This window comes from Cervus canadensis, chromosome 32 (assembly GCF_019320065.1).
Source record: "Cervus canadensis isolate Bull #8, Minnesota chromosome 32, ASM1932006v1, whole genome shotgun sequence".
Classification (NCBI taxonomy): Eukaryota; Metazoa; Chordata; class Mammalia; order Artiodactyla; family Cervidae; genus Cervus; species Cervus canadensis.
The window spans coordinates 28,534,224-28,548,001 of NC_057417.1; the positions used below are offsets into that span (position 1 = coordinate 28,534,224).

General features: G+C 51.0%; 1 protein-coding gene across 12 annotated transcripts in view; it reads right to left on the reverse strand.

Annotated features, from left to right (window-relative positions):
• The window catches only part of CUX1 (cut like homeobox 1), a 348,486-nt gene that overhangs the window by 269,903 nt on the left and 64,805 nt on the right, over positions 1 to 13,778 (reverse strand). For all 12 annotated transcript variants that reach the window (XM_043454973.1, XM_043454971.1, XM_043454970.1 and 9 more), the window contains one exon: positions 2,964 to 3,074. In XM_043454973.1, the coding sequence (XP_043310908.1) occupies positions 2,964 to 3,074 (111 nt within the window). The remainder of the gene's footprint in view (positions 1 to 2,963; positions 3,075 to 13,778) is intronic.

The window sequence follows — 13,778 nt, forward strand, 5'->3', positions numbered from 1 at the left end:
AAATCTTCAGGGCTCTGGCCTCCGTGGCGCCTTCATGCTCCTGGCTTGTCCCACGGGCCCCCCACCTCCAGCCCAACCCCACCCTGGGCCCTGAGCTTTCCCAGTTGCCCGTGGGCAGCACCAGTCCAGGAAAACACAAACTCCCTGCCAGGGGATAACCTCATTCACTTGACTCCCCACTGGAGCTTGCGTCTGCCGGTTAGACCCACCAGACATTCAAAGGACCCTTGGAGAACCGTTTCTGCTTTCCTGGAACAAAGAGGAACATCAAGGTTTTCACCAATAATCAATCCACTTGGCAAAAGTCCGGCAAGATCACTGGCCCTGGCTCTGCCCCGCTGGCCAGTCCCGCCTCGGCTGACTGTGTGAGGCGTGAGGATACTGGTTTGTGTCCAAACCCACAGATGCCCTCCCTACCAACAAGCCAACATTTTTTTTTAACCCCTGAGAATAAAGTTCTAAGCAACCTTCATCTTCACACATCTGAGTTCTAGAAGTGTTCCCTCGACACTAAGTGTTAATCTGCCCTCCGTTGTTGAATAATCAGAAGAAATAACTGATGTCAGAGACAAGTCAGGCTCCTCTACACTGAAGCCCCAGACAAGGTGACAACCCACTGTCTGATCTGGGTCCTAGGCCCCGCGCTCATCAGAGCCCTCCACATGCCTCCACACCCCTCACACCATAGAACCCCCAAGAATCCCTCTCTGTGTACTCCTCGCCGAAGTTACCCACCCCCACCCTGCACTGCAGCCTTAAGAGGTTTCCAAATCTACAGAAGATTCTGCACGGCTGTCTTCCACATGTCTTGGTAATCTGTGCTACAGCGAGGTCTCCTTATCATAACAGGAGAAGCCCGAGTGAGCACCAGCCGGATCACCTGGCAGAGCCGGGGACATGCAGGACGGCAGTGTCCCCCCTTCCAGGAGGTGTTCTGCGTCCCCCTCTCCGCGGAAGACACTGTCTAAAACCATGCCCTGACATAACTTGCAGAGATGTTTCCCAACTTATATCCTACAGCCCAATAAAAATAAAAACAAATTTAAAAAAAAGATCAAGAATATACAAACAAACAAAACATGCACTGGAAGGCAATGCCCCAGACAGCTTTTCCCCACCAGGCTGCTCCACCCCAAGCCTCTCCTATTTACTGGGAGGGATTAGGAGATAAAACGCAAAGTTTGAGGCCAGCTACTGGCGTGGAATTTAATCCAAGCTGAGGGAGCCAGCGGCCGGTCCCTGCAGGATGAGGCCTGTTTATATGCCAGTGGAGGGATGGGACCCATTCAGTCCAGTCAACGTTTATTAAGCAAGTGGTGGGCCCAAGGTGGCTGGAAGGGGACACACCCTTCCTCAGTGGGCACCACCTTCAGCTGGCGGGACCCTGGGACTTGAGAGGAACATCCAGGAATCTAGTTCTCTTTGAGGCACTTCATTGTAGGATGGATTATATCTACCTACTGGTGACTGAGGCCTCGGAAACATGACCTTGCCCTTCTCTTTCAGGTTTCCGAAGACCACCCTGGATATATGGTCACCAAGGGAAGGGCAGTGAGAACACAGGACAGTGGGGACAGCTAGTTGTTTGATCAATGCCGAGTGTGGCTGGAGAGACACACCTGCCCGGGGTGGGTCTAGGGAAACAAAGTCAAAGACCAGAGCATGAGGAACCCCACAGTGAGACCTTTCAGGAAGGCCTGCTCTGAACATTCTGAGAGGAGGAAGGTGGCCGGTTGCTCAGCGGCTTTCTCCCCTCTTGCCTTTACTGTCACAAAGAGGTGAGACGTGGAGACCACCAGTCCCTTCTCCCTATTGCCAGCCGGCACTCCCCAGCCGCAAGGAGGGTGGCAACCTCCCAGGCCTAAATTACTGACCCATGTGTCTGGTCCAAGACAATACTGAAGACACACATCTCAGGGCAGGGGGAGGGTAGACAGAACAAGCAGTGGGTCTAAAACGTAAAATCCTTAGGTGGTCCTGCCATTCCTCCCTTGTTTCTTTCCACTGGACTACCAAGACATTTTCCTCCTGAAATATTTATTCTGAAAATTGAGGGTTAATTATTTGTTTCCCCATATGATTCATGGTAACACTCCCTTAAATAGCAAGTTCCTTTGAAACACTTAAAATCAGTCCACTTTAAAAAAAAAAAGTTCAAGTCACACATCATTTTTTGGGACCATTATGAAAGTTAGACTATCCTTCCCAGAAATCACCTTTTCCTCCAGGCCTGTTCCTTTGTCCTCCCTGGAAGAACCTGCGGGGGGGTGGGGGGGTGGGGGTGGCGGGAGCCAGGGCTGGAGCTCTGAGCACCTATCATGGGGGGTGCAGGAGGCTGGTGCAAGCCCCTGGCACAAGAACCACTGCGGATTCATTTGGCAGAAGCTCCCAGAAAGCAATCCCCAGGTCTGCTTGACTGTCTGTAAAACTCTCCTTTTTTTTTTTTTCATCTTCTGAATCCTTTGTTAAAGACTCAGGGAAAGAGGGACCAAGAAAACAGGGCAGGAAGAGGCTGCCCGAGCCACTCTAAACACTGTCCTCTGAACACATACTTCCCAAAAAAAGAGCACAAGAAGAGCACATTTCCAGTGCCCTTTAAAGCCTATTTCAGGAAACACAGAGGGTCCTGAAAGGCCCGACCAGACTGAATGTTTTGCAAGAAGCATCATCGGCACACTGCATCCTCAGAAGCATGAAGCCTTCAGGTGCCCCTCCAGGGCTCTGCCTGCAGATGTGTGCACAGAGGGTCTGGGGGCCTGACCTGGCCACCCAGCTGGTTCAGCATCTGCATCAAGAGTCAGCTAGGGTTTAATCCAGTCCCCAGCCTACACAAGGGGCTCACCACTAGGGCTGAGGACGGCCGAAAGGAAGCAGCAGATAGCTGGTCTTCTGAACGCACCCTAGGATGGGAAGACCCTACCCTCCTTCAGAGAGCCCGAGCCCAGCACAGAGACGCCGCTCACCTCTGGAGTGTTCTTCTTGAACTCACGGCTCTGCTCGATGAGCCGCTTTCTTGACTGCTCGCTTTCATCTTGCCGGTTTGCCAATACTGTTGCGGTGGCATCGAGTTCCCTCTGTCAAGAGAAACAAAAAGGGAAGACCAGATTGTAATTGCACTCTGAATAGAGGAGAGCGTATTTGCACATGACCAGGACACCGGGGAAGAGCCTGTGGTGCCAGGGATCACTGCCTTGTGGCTCAGGAGCGACTGGGGACCGGCGGGAAGAGGCCTGGGCTCCCATCCGGTCCCACCACCCCATCCATGCCCCAAACCCGCTCAACTTGACATGCTGTGTACATACACACACCTCACAAATGGCGGCTTCTACAACACAACATGCAGATGCATGCTGCTTTGCTAAAACCAGTCAGGCCAGTGCCCAAATGCCATCCCTCCCCAGAGTTGCTCGCTCCTGCTCTTAACAAGCACCTCTTCTTGCCACATCCCCGGGTCCCAGTCCTGCTGCTCGACTCGGGGCATCTTTCTGACTCTCCTTCAACAGTCTGGGCCTGGAGTCTTCTGCAGTCACATCTGATTTGCTTTTGTTTAACAAATACTTAGTGGGTTAACTATAGGCATGTTTTAGGACCTGTTAGTCATTCTCAAGAGGGACCTTAAGAGGCGAGCCCCAAGAATAACAACTTCCAGCATCGTGTAGACTTGGGAAGTGAAGCAGCTGGAAACAGTGTTACCCTCCAACTCTTTAACTGGCCCCTGGGACTCTTGAGAACCACCAGGAGTGGGTCCCCCATGAGAAGACTTCTGTCGCACACTACAAACCGACACTCAGAGCATCAGAGAGCCTGTGTCCTGGCCTCAGGAGCTCCGAGACGAGTTGCCAAGAGGCTGTGTGTCAAACAAGCCTGCAGCAGATGGGCCCAGGGTGGTGTCCCGGGCGGACAGCAGGAGTGAGAGGACACGTTCCCGAAGCCACTGAGAGGCGCGTTTTCGTGCTGGGTGGTTTCGGCTGCTAAAGACACACATCCTGCTTAGGATCAAGCAGTGGCTCCAAGTGGCTTCTCCATGGCCCGGCCCATCGCCCCGAGGCCCAGCAGTACTACGGATGGCGAGGAAAAACCAAGCTGAAGAGCCATCCACAGACACCCAGGAAGCCAAGAGCCTTCCTCCCCCGCCCGCCACCCACCCGGCTTCCTTTTTGGCGGAAGTAACCGAAGGCGTCTGTGAGCCCCTGCTGCCGAGCACTTCATTCGTTCCGCTGCGGGGTGGGCCGCTGCCAGACGGGGTGGCAGAGTGCTGGAACAAACATCTAGGGTGCTGTCAACTTGGAAATGGCAGGCAGTTTTTAAAGTGGGGGTGCACTACGAGGAGATGGGGGAGGTACCACCACACCACTCTCTCTCTCCCGCCTTCCTTCCCTGCTTCTGGCATCGCGGCAGATCTTGGGCAAGCAAGTCCAAAAGAATAACGTGGGCTCGATTTCAAGAACAGATGTCAAAGCTACTGCAGAAAAGAGGGAAACACTGCACATTTTGATAGACCACATTTGAAACACATCCCAGTCAAGTGAAGGCAGGGGAAGAAAAGAGCAACCAAAACCAATGTGCCAGCGTGGGGATGGAGACAGAGGAGAGAGCAGTCGCAGATAAGCAGAAGGCTTCTCAAAAATATAAACAATCTGGTAAGGAGGAGGACTAAGACATCTATATTTAAGCAGCAGCAGCAGAAGTTATAAAAGGAGATTTCAAGAAAGGGGGAGGAAAAGAAAGGCCAATATTGAAATATGACAAAAAAAGTAAAGTTGATGTTTGGTTCCAATCACACACAGATGCAGAAAACTTAAGAGAAAAACAAAGCGCCTTCAGTGGAGACCCTGCTTCCTGAGAGGGGGCTGTCATCTAGGCGGAGGACGTCTGGTGATTTCTGCCGCCAGGAGCTGGATGCCGGGGGCTCGTGGGTGACTATGAGATCCCAGACCCAACCCTGCCTTCCCGTCTTCTACTGTGCGTCTTCCCTTGCGCACAGTAGAAGAACACATGGTCTGGGGGCCCCTCTGGGCCCCTTGGTCCCCGATGTGCCCCTCAGGAAGGCTGAGCCTGGCAACAGTCACTCGACGGAAGGCAGATTAACACACCCCTATCGTGGGATGGCAAGGCCAGGGAACCTGAGGTGACCTGCTGCTGGTAGGTGGCCATGCTTGGGGGAGGGGGGCCCACACCCCTTCCCCACATGTGCAGACACAAGCAGGGCCATGTGAAAAACCAACCAGGCTCTCCAAATTGCACCCAGGGTGGCCACCTGCCACCACAGAAACAGACTGGCACAACAAGGAGGAGGGCCCGAGCCTCCACTGCCGCGCGGGGCTTGGCAGCTCAGGTTCAAGGCTCTCGATCCCTGAGTCCCCCGGATGACATCAAGGCTTTGTAAGAAGGCTCTGGGGACAATACAAAAACAGGAGACAGCTAGTCAATCTAAGCCAAATACTGTTTTATTATCTACACATACAAGGTTGCATTATCAAGGGAATTTAATATTTCGGGGAGGTGGGGGTGGAGGCCTGAAGTACACAACCCTCAGCCCCTGAGTCGCTGGTCACATGTCACAAGGAGCACAGAGAGTCTCCACGTCTGAAAGGCATTCAAAATTCACAAAGAACCAAAAAAAAAAAAAAAGAAAAAAATTCCTATATGTACTATATAAGGTGGAATGATATTTGAGATATACTGAAGCAGGAACTTCCCTGGTGGTCCAGTGGTTAAGAATTCACCTTGCAATGCAGGGGATGAGGGTTCAGTACCTGGTCAGGGGACTAAGATCCCGTGTGCTGCAGAACAACTACTGAGCCTGCATGCTCTGGTATGCCACAGCTAGAGAGTGTGTGCACCACAGCTAGAGAGTCTGTGTGCCACAACTAGAGGGTCTGTGCGTCACAACAAAAGATTCCACATGACACAACTAAGACCTGTTGCAGCCCACCACCCCCCCCAAAAAACAAATTGAAGCCAAAACAAAAAACAAAAAACAAAGTGCAAAACAGTGCCACATTGTTTAAAAAGAGTATCTACACACATGGTCACATACGCTTCAATTGTCTCTAGAAAGATAAACCTGAAACTGTGCTTGGCTCTGAGAGGCCAAGGGAAGAAGGCAACCTGCTCTTCATGTATCTTGCGGCTATTTTGCCACATGCATAAATTACCTGATTGGAAAAACTGCAATACATATTAATTATATATATATATATATATATATATAGTTTTCAAAACTGCTAATGTGAAAAAAATGCACACATGTAATTACAGGCACATATTTTACATGCTGCGTCCCATACATGAGTGTGCATGGTCTCTGCGTCCACCTGCCCAGGGACAGAGTCCTGGAATAGATGACCCCCTGACTCACACTGGTGATTCAAAAACTGAGGCAAGCGCTTCCTTTGTCAAAACAACAGCTGTTTCTTACACAACGTGCTGCACATGGGCCAGTTTCGGGGCTTGTGAACGAGGAGGAGGTGGCTGGTCGCCTAAAACACCACTCTCAGTCAAGCCCCAACTTTCCCACGGGAGGGCAGGGGAGGGCATCCCCACTGAACTACTCAGAACTGTTCTGCAGAAACAACTGCAGACCCAAGTCCCAGGTGATGGAAGTTGGCAGCAAACCCACAGGCTCTAATCAGCGGTATTTCCAACTCGGCCGAAAGAGCTTGATGGTACCGATAAAGCATCTTGCAAGGATGGCAACTGGATGCAGAAATTCTGGAGTTTCCTTTCAAAGTCGTCATGGGATGGCCAATGTCAGGAGGCATCAAGGTCCAGGGAAAGACCCCTGGCTTTGGACACCTCACCCAGGAAACTGGGGACCTGGCCCAAGAGCTGTGGAGGCTGCAATCCTGTTTTCCTCACAGACTCTGACTACTGGGATGTTTTTTTCCTCCATTTCTAACAGATCCTCAAAGGGCAGAGCTTCCAACGCTGGAAGTTTCTCTCTGCCTGAACTCTAGCCTCTTAGCCAAGCATTAAAGACTTATTAAACACACACACAAATAAGAAGTGACCATGTAACTTAAAAGAAACTGACGGACCTTCCCTGGTGGTCCAGTGCCCTTACACTGCAGGCGGTGCAGGTTCAATCCCTGGTCGGGGCAGTTCTGCATGGAAGTTTCTCTCCAAGAAAACACGTATTTTAATGTCAGTAATTTCAGTTTGGAACTGCTCTCCTTCAAAGTGGATGTGTCAGTTGTTTGTCTGTTTTAAACTGGGGGGTACCTGCAATGCTGCCACCACTTTTGTGAGTTTCTCTCTCCCTGAAGCCCCCAGGCCAGGCCTGCCAGTGCTCTGAATAGAGGCACACAGGCCCCCTTTTCCCCCAGGGTTGGTGGGGAAAACATGCCAGTCAAGTGCATCAGAGTAAAGTATTGTCTTTTCACTATTGCTAACTTTGACCCAAAGAGTTGGTTCATCTGATGCTTCTTTAGGGCTTATCTGTCAACTAATCAACAGCAAATCCTATGTAGATTTTACAGTGGCTTTACTAGAGAAAATGAGAGCACTTGTGCAAAAGGAGAGGGCCAGCCATGGTTTCTGCACCAAGTAGTCCTCCAAGCATTTTGTTTCGTTTCTTGCAATGGAATCACAGGACAAGTGGAAGCCATTCTGGCTCTAAGGGTGAAGGCCCCAAGCCCACAACCTGCCTCCTTCCATCACCCACTACCTGGCCTCCTACAGGGGACACCTGAAGACTCTTCAGAGAACCCTGGCTTTGCTTCTAGGCTCCACCCCTGCTGTAACCTGTGTGGTTTTGTCAAATGATGTGCCCTCCCGGGAGATCACTAAGGGAATGCACCTCCACCTCGAGGCATGGTGAGTACTCCGTCAAGGGGAGTTCTTGGTTCTCTCAGAACCACGTACTTGACTTCAGGCCATTATGCACTGTGCCACCACCATCCCCAACTAGGCTGGGGGCTCCAGGGTACCCACAGTCCAGGGGAGGAGACAAGGCTGGCCTGGAAGAGCAACAAGACAGATGGGACCAGGCTCGTAGAACAAAAACAGGCAGAGACACTAGATAAGGCAAGACACACTGCCAGCAAGAAAGGGCTCCAGGTTTTCATGAAAGACACCCATTTCAGCTAAGGTTTGCAGATGGGACGGCCTGAGTTCCCATTACCCTCCACCTACTCCTCCTCCGGGCTCACTAAGTCTCCAGCACAACCCATGGTTGGGACTAGTGCTGACAGAGACCATGAATAGGGGCTCAGAAGAAGCAGGACCCGGGTCAGGTCCCCCTGGAGAGGTTGGCTTGGGTACCCAAGTGGTGAGAGGGCTGCTGAGAGGGGGCTGGTGCCAGAATGGACACACTGTGCTCGATCAGAAGTCACTGACAGTGACCAGGACGTGATCCACTGTGAGTGGGAACACACACACAGTGTGCTTATATACGAGATCCCCGTGCTATTCCTTATCCTGGAGAGGAAAGTGAATGGGTGGGGGCCTCAGCGGGTTGGGGAGGTCCTTTCACCCACTACCCTTTTGTACTTGGAGCATTTTGAACATGTAAATGTTAATGACTGCTCCTAAAAAGTAAACATCTATCTTTTAAAATCTCGTTTTTTTCCCCCTATAATGAGACATGAGCTTTGAAGGACTGATAAGGGCCTATGAATGCCTCATTCCCGGCAGAGCCCTCCACGTGGTCCTGCAGGAAATGCTTTTTGTTCTGTTCATGGGTATGTGGATGGAGGACGGTCTCTGTTTCAAGGAGAAACTTGCAGAACTCCCTAGGGAAATGTTCATGTTTTCCACTTATTTCATAAGCCTAGCTAGAGAACCAAGTCTGACCCCGTATTTCCCAAGTGTTTCTTCTGACACCTAACTCTTACCTGTCACTTTCTCACTCACCCTCTTGGATTCACCTCTGGGCGATACAAAGATCTGAATTCTGGTTGGAGGACTGTGTCATGTGCTTGAGACTGAAGACGGGCAGTGAGCACCCCTGCCCAGGAAGCCCCACTGGGAAAGAACAGTGACTCTGGACTCTCTGCAGAATTAAGATGGACCTGCACACAGCTCAGGAGGGTCTCAACAGAAGGCAGGCGGTGCAGGAAACAGGGACAGGGGAGAGGAGCAGAGCCACCAGAGGAAGGACAGCAGGAGGAACCAGCGTGTAAACAGGGAGCTGCGAGGAGGGTCTTTGAACGGGAGACCGAGGTGCCTGGTCCCTTCACGGGTGTTAATCAGCACACAGCTGTAAGGTGATAGGGACCCCCACACCCACACACCCACCCTGCAGGAAAGGGGATGCGTCATCCCCTGTGTGAGCCCTCAGGGGCTTCCCAGGGGGCCTGGATGAGACCACCAGGGCCCCATCCTGCACGCCGGCCTTCCTCCTGCAGCGACAGGGCAGGGCCCCTCCTTCCCTCAGGCCCTCAGCACAGGTTGTTCCCTCTCCCTCTGCGCTCCCAGGAACCTGTCGGAGCTCAAATGCCACTTCCCTGCCCCTCATGCTCTTCGTCCCTCTGGAAGGTGTGAAGGTGTGCATGGAGCCCCCTGACTGGTGCCTCCTGGCAGCGACCCTGGTTTGTAATTCTTTGTTTCCCTGGGTGCTAGCTTAACACTGCGTGCTCCATAGGCTATGAGCTCTGGGAAGGACTGAGCTCGCTTCACGTGGGGCTGGGGTCTGCCCTCCAGAACTGTGGACTCTGCACCTAGGGATTCAATTCAGAAGCAATCGAAAATATTTGGGGGGGGGGGGTGGGGAATCCCAAAAAAGTTCCAAAAAGCAAAACTAGAATTCACCACAAGCCCGCAGCTACTTACACACTATTTGCATTGTATTTACAACTATTTACATAGTATTTACATCATATTAGGTAGCGTAAGTAATTTAGAGAAGGTTAAAGTATAAGGGAGGATGTCCTTAGGTTATATGCAAATACTAAACCATTTTATATAAGGGACCTGAGCTGACACTGAGGGACTACTATAGTCAGAATTTGCCAAATGAAAGGGTAAGTTTAAAAAAAAGGAAAAAGAAAAAGAAACTAAATGCTCTAACAAAAGTTCAGAGTAAGTACAAAAGGGTTCAAAAGGAAGAGAGCTTACTTCTACTTCGGAGAAAATCAGAAACAGCTTCATGAAAATAATAGCACCTTTGAGAGAATTCTGGGGTGGGCAAGGATGCACTCCGGACAGAGGGACCAACAAAGGGGGGCAAATTTAAGAACTGCAGACGGCAAGGCTTCCAGTGGGAGAGAGGCTGCCAGAAAAAGCCTGGCCCAGGTCCTGACCCTAGAAAGGCAGAGAACAGTTCAGAAGGCTGTGGGGGCTGAGGAGGAAGGGGACACGCTGACAGGCACCTTCTCGAAGGTGAGAACGGATGAGGAGGGAGGGCAGGGGCACCTGGAGGACCCATCCCCTCCTCTCGCTCAGCTTCAAAGGACTGTAGCTCCCTAGGGTGGCACCGTTTTTCCTAACAATTAGGACCACCTGACTAAGGGGGGCTCATCTCTGCTGAAGTGAACTCTCAGGGCAGTCAAGGAAGCCACTGTCATCATTGCTCCACTATGAGAAGAGGAAACAGGAAAACAGGGACAGTTAAGTCCGTGCCAACAGTGATTTAGGGACACAGGGGGCAGCAGAGCAGACGTGGGGGGCTCGCTGCAGAGGCCGGCCCATTGGCAGGGCCTGTGTCTGCTCCCCATGAGGGAGGTCCCATCCAGCAGGAGGCACTGGGAGCGGGGAGCACCCAGCACAGAGCCCAGCACATGGCAGGTGGGCAGTACAAGCTGGCCGTGCTGGGCTGGGCAGACGGATGGGAGGTGAGCTCTCTGGGTCAACCACACCCTGTGGGCACCCTGTGGGTCCCCAACCAAGTGTGGGAACATGCCAGAGATTGCCTACAGCTGAAGTTGCAAGTCCTCTGGGGGCTTCATCAGAAACATTGTTTCATTTTCTGACTGACTCCCTCTCTGTATGACAGACTCTAGAAAAATGACACAAATGTACCGGTGTGCAGGGCAGGAATAGAGACCCCGAGGTAGAACAGACATGGAGACCAGGGGGAGGACAGAGTGAGATGAACTGGGAGAGCAGCACTGACACAGGAACACTAACACATGTAAAATAGACAGCTAGTGGGAAGCTGCTGGATGGATCGGGAGCCTTCTGTTGATGACCTAGACGGGTGGGGTGGGAGTGGGGGGGAGGCTCCAGAGGGAGAGGATATATGCAGACACATAGTTGATTCACTTTGTTCTACAGAAGAAACTAACACAACACTGTAAATAAAGTATACTCCAATAAAAAAAGAAACATTGTTTCAACCCTTGCAGAAACCTGTCAGCTCATCTCTCATCTTAACAGTTTAGAGTCCAGATGAAGAGAATGCAAACTCTTGGCTGGGTCTCATAGCACAGTAGGGTTTCCAGTACCTAGACAAAGGAGAGGGAACCTCTGGGAACCAGGAATTGGGGAGGGGGTACCTGCAGGGCGGTGCAGAGATTCGTTTGCATACAGACTCCCACCACCTTTTGCCTCTGGACCAAGCCAGATCTCTTACTTGGATCAGAACGCTGATGCATGCAGAGCTGCTGCAAGGATTAAATAAGATGAAATGTCTGGTAAGAGTGATACTACTCGCGAAAGTAAAAAGTGAAAGTGTTAGTAGCTCTGCAAGAAACTATTGAAAAATGAAGTCGCTCATTCGCTCTTTGCGACCCCGTGGACTGTAGCCCGCCAGGCTCCTCTGTCCATGGGATTCTCTAGGCAAGAAGACTGGAGTGGGTTGCCATTTCCTTCTTCAGGGGATCTTCCCAACCCAGGGATCGAACCCAGGTCTCCCAAATTGCAGGCAGACGCTTTATCCTCTGAGCCACCAGGGAACCCTGAGATGGTATTAGACCCTGCCTCAAATAAATATTACATACATAACTCTGAAAAAAAAAAAAAGGTATCATACATCAAGTACACATCTAGTATGTACTCAGTATTTCTTGATTCTGGGAGATGGGTTGATATCAACTCCCAATCTAAGAAACTCAAGTGAAACAATTTACTCCAACATACACTTCCTGCCTGTGGCCTTCCCACCTAAAGGTGGGCAGGGACAGAGGTGGGGGCAGATTTCTCATATTTTTAAAGAGAATTTTGCTTGCAGACCATATGAATGAGTCACCTATTCAGAAAATAAAACTGAATAAAAATAAATCAATCGGCCTAACAAAAGTACAAGTACAAAGCTTTCACACAAGCCTTTCTGTGAATTCCTCAGGACAGAGAAATTTCAATTGAGAACCAAGACTTGTTTTTTTTTTTTAATTGTTTTTCACCCCGTTGGAAACCCACTATGCAAAGACAAGAATGCCAGATGTATCCGACAGGCATTGCACTACATGTAACACTTGCCAGACTCCCGTTTGAACAGTGAGACGTGAGAGACGGTGTCTCAGGGATGCATAATGAGACACACATGATCAGAGGCCCAGGTCGCTGTGGGCACACGTGGCCCAGGACAGGTGCGGGGACAGGAAAGGACGCCCTTTAACCCTAACTAACAGGGTTCTGCTTTACGTTATTAATCAAACTGAATGAAATTGCTGCTATCTGACCAGTTCCTAGCTACAACAACGTCTGTGTCATAAGAAGTGTGCTTTATTGCTCTCTTTGGCCACATTGCAAAACAAAACTCAGTTCTGTGCTAGCAGCCTCGGATCCAAATGGCAGGAGAGCTTACCCCTCTCTGATCTTGCGCTTCTCTGAGTTGACCAAAAGCCTTCCCACCTGCCCCATGGAGCCACTGGGGTTGGTCCTTGATGTCTGGTTATCTCACTTTCCTGGGCTATCACTCTCTCCCCTGCCCGTCTTGTTCCTGGGTGAGCCTCTTGTCTTCTGCTCATCCCCTGAGGCCGGAGCCTCCACTTTTCCCCTGCTGAGGGGATTGACACTCCCTGTCCTGTAAGCCTCTGGGTGAAGTTGGGGGGAGAGGCAGCCCAGGAGCTTGGCCATGTCACAGATGAGACCAAGGCCAGGCATGGATGTGATGTACCTGCTAACAAATGCCCGGGGACGAGGACCGTGGACTCCAACTCTTTTCTCATTCTCCTTATAGTTGGTACACATTATGAGACAAACTCCAAAGCCAAATGGAACCTTGTTAAAAAGTTAAAATGTCCATGAAGGCTGATCTGGTTGGGGATAGGGGAGAATCTGTGACTAAAATGTTCATTTCCCTGCCTAGCTTGATGCAACTCGGCCCACTGATCTGGCTGCTGGACAGGAGACAGACGTCAGAGAGAACAGATCCATGCAAACCCCCGAATTCACAATGGAGGGAGGTCTCCAGTAGGCTGCGCTGTCAACCAATTAATTTTGGAAAACCAGGGACCAATGAATCGGGTGAGGCAGATGACTGGGGACGGCACTCTGCAAAACAGTGGCCACTAGCCACAAGTGAATCGAAATGACAGATCCCTCGGTTGTAGGAGCACATGTTGAGGGTTAGTAACAACTGTAGTCAACGGGGCAGACACAGGCTATTCCATCAACCCTAGGAAGTTCTGTTGGACAGTGATGGCCTAGAAGGGCTCCCCAGGTTCTGAGGATAACATTATTAACTGTTGGCCCATTTCACAGACTTGAGTAACAAACTCATGATCAGATGGCCATCCTTCGCCCAAATCACAGCATGAAAGGGTTGGAGCTGAGATCTTAATCCAGCTCTGGACAGCTAACTCCATGGAAGCCGAGGCTCTTGGCGGTAAACAAACCCTGACAATGCTTCTTCCCTGAGCTGCGGCTTAACGCACTTGACTTTCTCCAGGAAG